Below are 8,709 nucleotides of genomic sequence, written 5' to 3' on the forward strand. Positions count from 1 at the left end.
TATTGACATTTGATCTAAATAACTAATCACGACCGAGTCTTCATTATATTTTAAAATTCTAATAAAGAAAAATATCATTCCTAATTTTATAATTTTATTTCTTTACGCTTATTCAGAATCCCTAATTAAGAAGACGAAAAATATGGACATTCGAATAAGGAGTAAACAGAGCACTCCCCCATAATTGAGTAAAAACTTCTACAAATTATAACCTTAAAAGTATTTGAGATATGTAATCTTACACCCACAATCACAGGTCATCAAATTACTGGAAAAAACCAAAAGTTAAATACAGTAATTAAATAAAATGTTATTGATGTAATTATTTATCACCAAGCTCTCCCCTTATCTTATTCATAAAAATACAAACAAAAGTAGATATTTTATTCGTATAAATCAGTAAATCATCTTGATATTCAACAGTAAATGCTATAAAACCATTAAAAAATAAAAATTTAAGATAAATTTTTGTTGAAAAAAAAAAAAGATTAGGGCACAGAATGCAACATACAATTGCTCATAGTTCACACTGTAATATTTATAGAAGATTATTTTTAGTTCGCAATCATTGTCAACATTTCATACTTCAATCACAAGAGATACGAAAGAATAAATAAAGAAAGACAAGTATAAAAAAGTTCAATACACAATTGATTCCTTTAATACTTCTTACTCTATTTCTTTCAGTCGAAATAAATATAACAATATATGTATCCCTTACAACTTAAATTATCAGAAAGAAATCTATAAATTCTTTTTCTTTTGACCTTTACGGTATATTTGTGCAGATAATAAATAAAAAATTCCATTATCTACTATAAAAATAAATATAATGTCAATATAAATCTTTCCCTTGTATTTTTTCTCTGATTTAAAATTTCTTAAAAAATATATAGTATTTTTCGTCATACGTAAATACAGTAATTTATAAGTAATAAAGAATAAATTAATTTTAATAATAGAAACTGTAAAATTAGAAAATTAATACTGTTTCAAAATATTAATATTCATTATTATTAAGTCAATGAACTGAGTGTAATTTAACACTTAATTAAACAAATTAAAATTTATGTAGACGTATATAATGTGTTGATTTCGATTTATATAAATAACATTAATATATTTTATAATTATAATTTATTCTTATATCATATATGACGTCATAATTGTGTTATTAACATTTTTAATATGAATACTTCTTAATTGTTATTAAAAATGTAACTTAATTAAATTTATATTTATTAATTTTTTATTATAATTAATCATTTCAGTTATAGTTATAGTTTTATATATGATTCAAAGATACTTTAACACACAGAAATTGACCTAAATATAGAAATATTGAATATTGATGATCACCTAGAATTTCTTTTATATAATTCCTTCTTCAAAGAAATTTTCAATAACGTATATAGAATTCTAATTTTATCTAAAATACTTTTCTTATATAATTTTCTCTCTATTTTATATATATATAAAAAGTAAATCTCAAGTGGCACAATAAAATGTTATCACGGTAGACCTGAGCCATTCTTTATTATTATTAAAAAAAAAAAAAATACAATAAAGTTCAAGCTTAATAATTTTCCTTCCTTCTTGATTACTTTGATAAATTACAATTAGATAGTGAAATAAAAAAAATTAAAAATATAAAAGTTTTCTGTTAGATTTTACTTACTTTTCCCATTAAAATTGTATATTTTAGAGATTAATTTGTATTATTGATATGTAAGTGTTTAATAGGTTTTAACATTATAGATTTGGCTTAGTAAAAGTCTTTTCTGATGTTTATAGGAGAAATAAAAATAATTTATTACCTTTAATGCATTTTCTCTTAAATTTCTAATGTTAATATGGAGTATTCAATAATAATAACTCGTTAATTAACGAGGCAATGTTCTAATTAATCTTTATAATGAGTGAAGTATTCTACTTTAATAATAACTTTTTTAATACGAATTTATGTAAATTTGACTTTTTTATTATTTAAATATTGAAATTTGATATGTTTAATTTCATTTGATCTCATTTCTTCATAAGTAAAGGTATATATATGTATTTATAGTAGGCCTCAATTATTATAACTAACAAAGGATAAATAGAGAAGAGTTTTCTTTCAAAGGTCAAATTTTTACTTGATTAAGCTGTTCTCAGTTTAATATAATACTAACTAAATACATTAATATGGAGTATTCATAATTGTGAAGAGAATTAAAATTAAAAATGGATCGATAAGAAGCTAAAAAAAAACATCGATTTAATTAAACTAAATAAAGTAATTTAAGTAATAATTTAACCTAAATTATTCGCTTTAATTAATATAATGATTTAATAATTAAAATTAAGGGGTTTAAAATCTTTAAAAAGTTATTAAAAGTTTGCTGTATACTGCAAACTTTCTAAATATTTTATTATTTAAAGAAATTATAATTTTAAATATTAATATTTTTTTACATAATTTAGATAAATTTAAATAAATTTGCATTAAAAGAATTTAGGTTTTTGCAAGTCGATAGTTAAAATGGCGAGGTTAAATACTTTAAATATAAAGTTAAACTTTCTTAAGTATGGAAATTACAGATAAAAATAGTTTTTAAATTTGGAAGTAAAGCAGATAAGAGGAAGAAAACGTGATTTACTGTTTGGTGTATTTTTATAAGCTGTCAATATCGATTGGGTCATCTTTTATGCATAATAAAGATAGGTTGGAAGATAAATTTATAAATAACAATATGTTTACACGTGATAAATTGCAGTATACTTTTATCTGTTGTTGACAATTCCAGGAAATGTAAAATTCATATTTATGTACTTAAATTTATATTTTTATTTCCAAAAAAAATAATATAAAAAATTAAATATTTATATATTGTATAAAAGAAAATAAAAATAAAGTTATATTAAATTTTTTCATAGGCTTATATAAAATATTGAATTTTCTTGATCATCGTTCTGAAAAATAGCAATATCTTTTATCCGCAAAGTTATCGATCAAAGTTTTTTTTAGTGTTTACACACATCTAAATATGAAAATGTTTTCTTTATGTTTTATTCAAAATAATAATAATAGTAGTAGATGCTTATATTTATTAACAATATTTGTAATATTTAAAAAATATAATTAATAAATTCAATGTCTATGAAATATAAGACTTCCGATCTTTATTTCTGTCAAAACGTTCGTCACACAATGGCATTCATCATTCATGGCATTTTTTTTTAAATAGTGGTTATAGAATAATAATAACTTTTTTACGTGCGTTTAGACATATACAGATTGATCTCATATACATACTTACAATTTTTCACTTTTATACAATTTTTTTTTAATGAACACATTATTACTTTAATATATATATATTTTTCTTTATTTTATATTGCACTTATGTCCCTTTTTTAAAGAATATGGTAGCCTTAGTTCCATATTCTTATATATTTGTATTTTTTTAAGATTATTTTATTTAAACCTCAATTGATCTACTGTATTGCCTAAACTACACTTATACAACATCAGCCATGTGTTATTTATTTAATTTTTTTTTTCTTTCTGGTATGACTATTAAAATGAATGGTCTCAACAAAACACAACAATGCTACAAATACAGTATAGAATGTCCACATTTAAACAGAACATATTAAAGAGATGCTTTGTGACTACGTTCTGAAGAAGGGGAATTTTCAACCGTGCTTCAGGAATCTTTCAACGCAAGGATCACGATGGCATACAGCGGGTACGCTTCTTTTAAAGAAAATTCTTCTCTGACGAAGTGGCAACATCATCATCTTAGCTTTAGTTTGGCATGGAATGTCGTCTTGGCAAATAGTTTTACTCTCTTCTACGAAACCAATATCACAATCGTCGGCGCTCATACCAAAACTAACTCCCTAAATAATTAAATATCTATCTTAATTAACTAAAAATTAAATAAACATAATTTTAAAAAAATAATCATTCATATACTTACACAGGTGTAACATACTTCATGCCAGTTACATGCTTCTAAAACAAGGCGTTTTAATGGCCCGCCCGGTACGATATCACCTAAAATCGAACAGTCACTCGAGAGAAGGTCTAGAGCGGGGCATTCCTCTAGTAATTATATAAATATAAAGTTTATAAACAAGAAATTATCAGACGAGTCAACTCACGTTTGCTTTTACATTAAGAACAAACCTGCAGCATCCATTATTTCATCCTCATCCACTTCGCCATTATAGATAGTCTCTGGAGAGAAGACCGAAACTAACTGCCCTGAATTATTCTCGTCTGGAGTGAATGAAGGTAGACTACGCATTGATATCCTTGGCAAATATGAATCTATACCTGTAAAATGTAATAAATATACAGTAAATACATAACAATATAGTATTATTCGATACAAAGACCCCGATAAATTTTAGTAAGGAAGTAAACTATCGTATAAAAATACATTGTTTTAAAAACTAGAATTCTCTTCTGACTTTATTATACAATTTTTTCAAGTATATGTCGAAAATTTATATTGAAATGTAGTGAAGTAGGACGATCTAAATAGCATTTTCTACCCACGCAGTAAATGTGTAGGCGAGTTAAGTTCAGAAGAAGTCAGACATGTCATAGAAGATTGAAGTGTATTGATCGTAAAACTTATCATCGAAAACAGCTATAGTTTTATATAAAATTTATATCATACGATTTCTTTTTCTCTGAGATACTCAAAATGTAATTAAATATTTTATTTACCGTTTGACAAAGAATATTGTCTTTTAGCTTGGTAAGGAGCCATCACTCTTAAAGCTTTTGCGAGATCCTCTTCTAGAAAAATAAAGTAAAATGCCTGAATATTAAAATAATTTATTTTTTGTTTAAAATACAGTATTAATATATATTTAAACGAATATATCAGAATTTTGATAAAAAGAAATACATCAAAGTTAAAAAAGATAATAGAATAATAATAAAGAGATGGTAAAAACCGAAATGTCATGTTGAACCATGGCATTTGAAACCTTTTAGAGAGACTATCTCGATATCTGATAAACAACTTAAACCACCAATTTGTCGAACAGAGAATTGTATTGATTTTTCTATTCTTGTAGGACATGTATCACTTGTTAAAAGTTTAATTCGTCTAGACATTAGAAAAAGTATTATCTGTTTTCAAATATCGAACATGATATTCGATGATTTAAATTGCTTTAATTTGATTTAATAAAATTGTAAGTTTATAAATAAAATATTATTATTAACACTGTTAAACTTACCTCTTTTTCTTGGTGTAACACTTGGCCAGTTTTTAATGCTGTCGGATTCATAACTGTTATTACTTTCTAAACTATCATCTTCTTCCTCTTCTTCTTCGTCGTCGTAATGCTTAATCTTATTCATCGAACCTTGTAAATGATCCAAAGCCTCTCTTAACTTTTGAACATCATCGGCCGCGTATAATTTATCTAATATTTTTTGTCCATATTCTTCAGATCCGATCCTTTCTTCGGCTCCTTCTCGAATTAGTTGAAGTGCATCAGATAAGATAGCGCTTTCAATTGTTTTCAATCTGTCATCGATCGCTTGAAACTTCTGAGATTTCTCATCGTCGACATCTTCATTCGATGGTACTCCAGGTGTGGAAAAATCATCGAAATCGCCAGCTACAATAGGAGCCCACCCACTCCTTTTCTTCTTTGTACTTGCCATGGTCATGGCCATTGTTTTGAAGTACTCGTCTCTTAACCACTGATTGAATTTATCTCCAGCTTCTTTATCCGCTTTGACATTTTTTTCAATAATAGAACTGACGGAATCTTCTCGGTTTTCTATTACTTTTTCTTGTCCCTGAGTATCGCTACTGTTATCTAATTTTGTTTCCGATATATCGTTTCCAGAATCCTTATCCTCCCTTTTTTTAATGTCTTTTTTATCTTCGTTTTCGTCTTTGAATATCTCTTTTAATTCTCCTAGGATCTGCTCCTTGTTATCTTTCGATCTCTTGACATTCGTGTGACCGGAAAGCTCTGATTTACCCGAATGCATTCTTCTTTTTTCGAATCGTCCTCTCTTGGTAAAATTCCAAATATCTTCTCTATTATTGGAACGAAAATTCCGCTTCCTTTGGAACTTTTCTCGACTTCTTTCAGGATCCCAGAAGTGACTATAATGTTCAATGCCTCGAGCATAATTGAAGAGATCCGATTTACTTTTTTTCCTTTTTCTCGTGCCTATCGTCGAATGTTTACCCTCTGGGTGTTTTGATTCGTTACTTATCGGATATTCCGTACTTTCTTCCATATTATTAGTAATAGGAGAGGATTTATGTGCGAAAATTCTCGAAGGTCCTTCCATATCTAAATATATTCAGTAATAATAATAATAATAATTTATTTATTTCACTGCATTTCGTATTTAAAAATTCTACATAAGTGTATTAAATCTCTTACACAGTTTTATTTCGTAGTATACATTAAATTTAAACTTGAGAGAATTTCTGAGTTGAAAGAGAATTAAAGAAAAACTACAAGAAATCCTTAAAGCATCGAATTCTTTTATATTGAAGAAAATATATTAAAATATACTCTAATAAAAAAATGTCAGGGAGATTAAAAAGTAGAATACTGTATAATTAATTAGCAAGATAAAAACAATGCTTTAACATAATTTTCCTAAAGGTTTCGGATGAAAATTCAGGAAACTTCATATTATATTTAACAAAAATATTCCAAACAAAGATGTGAATACAAAATATTTATTCGAGAAGAAATTCACAAAATAAATATTTTATAAATTCAAATATATGCTTAAAGTATATACANTTATTATAATCATAAAATGTTTATTGTTAATAAATTAAGTCTCTTGTGGGATTTCTTCCTCCTTCCATCATACGTGGTGACATCAGGTTTCAATTCTTCTTCTTCTCTAATTTCGTACTTGTCGTTTCTATCTCGTTTCTTTTTTATGTTATCATCATCATCAATCTCCGACAGAAATCTCTGTATATTTCTCGATAAAGCTGGAGAATAAATAGAATTTAAAGGTCGATAATTTTTATTATCGTATTCGTCATCGTTTTGTTCTAATTGAGGATCTTTCTTGGTAAAACGGCTATCAAAATGATATCTTCTCTTTTCGGCCATGTTCCTCCGATGATGAATGCTATCTAAAGCCATTTTAAAATTTTCATCTTCAGGATTTCGACTTTCGTGTAAACTATCCAAAGATAGACAAACAGTATTTCCTATCAAAACATATATTGTTAATAGTAGTAACTGATGATCTACAAACGATGTAAATTTTCCTTTTCTTGCCTGAAAATATAAAGTATTTATTCGTAAATTATTTTTTAAAAAAATGTTAGCATTAAATATTGATTTATATACTACATAACTAGTATAATATATGAAATATCCCAAGGCCAATTAATAAGCAAATTCGAATGTTGCTATGACGACGACGATTTGACATTTGCATGTTATGTTATTGTACGTTTTTGACTACCAAATTTTAACTCTAGTGAATTTTGTGGTGTCTTTTTTTTTTAAATTAAACATCGGCACGACATCGTTGATTTGTAAATCAATTTTTATCTATCGCCTAAACAAGATGTTATGCAAGTTTTCTCACATTTAATAATTGATGAGTGTGTTTTAGTGTTTGCGGTATTATTTTCTTTTTTATAATTTAATTATTAATGCACGAAAATGCTTTCTGCAATTATTGCAGTATATACAAAACGAGAAATGAATGCTCTTTTTATAAATTTTCCGATTGTTTTTTTTTCCTTTTATAGCTTTGATACTTAACAAAAATAGCATTAAATTTATTATATAATAGAGGTTTTTGGAAACATTTTTTTAAAGTAAACTTTCAGTATTTATTTCCTTAGTTCTTATATTAAGAATCTTCACGTTCTGTATTGCAGAGAAGCAGCATTTTTTATTCGTTTTGTTTAAATCTTGTGAAATAAATGGAGTAGAAAATATGTTAGTACTTCAAACGCTTGTTATATGAGTGAAAAAAATAATGGGTAGACAAATATTTTATTTATAAAAATTGATAACGACTACAGCGATGAAGATCAGCCATACTTATCGATCCAGTTTCCCCCATTTATAATCGATTTTAGCTAACTATACACAACGTTTACATGTTAAAATAATTTTATAATTAATAAGTACGTTAATTTAACTTAATGGAGAAAAATATATCTCAATTTATATCGTATACGATTTAAGAAAATATATATATATATATATATATCTACGTAAATACATAAATATTCACTCGATTTTTACAGAGACACAACGTGTTATTAATGACAGTTTTTTGCATCTTACCATTATCTTGTATGAAGTTGATAAAAAGAACCTTTAAGCTAAAACACGATACTTGGACATGGAATCGCCGTTAACAGACAAAGGATCACTTTTATGCTCACCCTCAATTCCATCTGTGACGTCATAACCCGCAGTCCCTCCACGCTTGCGTGGTTAGGTATTGACATCAGTGAGAAACTTTCCAACGAAGCAAGCTGCTATCCAAAAAATGAACCTTTTAACAATTAATTAAAAAATAGTGTTTGCTCGATATGTACACTATAGGAGGTCTTTTGACCAGGAAAGATCATAAGTCGATGATACAGTAACCAGACCTTATGCTACTATGACAACACACGCACGCACGCACGCACACTCTCAATACATTTAAGGATTACTCCTTCATTCTCGACTTAA

General features: G+C 26.6%; 2 protein-coding genes and 1 long non-coding RNA gene across 3 annotated transcripts in view; all 3 read right to left on the reverse strand.

Annotated features, from left to right (window-relative positions):
* LOC111638085 overlaps positions 1 to 1,896 on the reverse strand; it is a 9,506-nt gene extending 7,610 nt beyond the window's left edge. Inside the window, exon 1 of the long non-coding RNA XR_002758792.1 lies at positions 1,818 to 1,896. This is a non-coding gene — a long non-coding RNA (uncharacterized LOC111638085). The remainder of the gene's footprint in view (positions 1 to 1,817) is intronic.
* A 1,240-nt stretch (positions 1,897 to 3,136) lies between these two features.
* Positions 3,137 to 6,348, reverse strand: LOC111638084. Its single transcript, XM_023383718.1, has 5 exons — positions 5,245 to 6,348; positions 4,724 to 4,795; positions 4,175 to 4,324; positions 3,966 to 4,090; positions 3,137 to 3,885 (listed from the first exon to the last, which is right to left on the reverse strand). The coding sequence occupies exons 1-5, from the start codon at positions 6,320 to 6,322 to the stop codon at positions 3,679 to 3,681; spliced, it is 1,632 nt and encodes a 543-aa protein (XP_023239486.1). The 5' UTR covers positions 6,323 to 6,348; the 3' UTR covers positions 3,137 to 3,678.
* Positions 6,349 to 6,798: 450 nt separating this feature from the next.
* Positions 6,799 to 8,453, reverse strand: LOC111638087. Its single transcript, XM_023383720.1, has 2 exons — positions 8,314 to 8,453; positions 6,799 to 7,284 (listed from the first exon to the last, which is right to left on the reverse strand). The coding sequence occupies exons 1-2, from the start codon at positions 8,314 to 8,316 to the stop codon at positions 6,799 to 6,801; spliced, it is 489 nt and encodes a 162-aa protein (XP_023239488.1). The 5' UTR covers positions 8,317 to 8,453.
* Between the last annotated feature and the right edge of the window lie 256 nt (positions 8,454 to 8,709).

Source organism: Centruroides sculpturatus, unplaced genomic scaffold (genome assembly GCF_000671375.1).
Source record: "Centruroides sculpturatus isolate CEXI.00-Female unplaced genomic scaffold, Cexi_2.0 scaffold1074, whole genome shotgun sequence".
NCBI lineage: Eukaryota > Metazoa > Arthropoda > Arachnida > Scorpiones > Buthidae > Centruroides > Centruroides sculpturatus.

Excerpts from the sequence above, each read along its gene's own strand:
- LOC111638084 (XM_023383718.1), bottom strand. The coding sequence starts at position 6,322 with ATGGAAGGACCTTCGAGAATTTTCGCACATAAATCCTCTCCTATTACT. Across the intron at positions 4,325-4,723 it reads ACAATATTCTTTGTCAAACG|GTATAGATTCATATTTGCCA; the intron begins GTAAATAAAATA and ends TACATTTTACAG. Across the intron at positions 4,091-4,174 it reads TGAAATAATGGATGCTGCAG|AGGAATGCCCCGCTCTAGAC; the intron begins GTTTGTTCTTAA and ends TATAATTACTAG.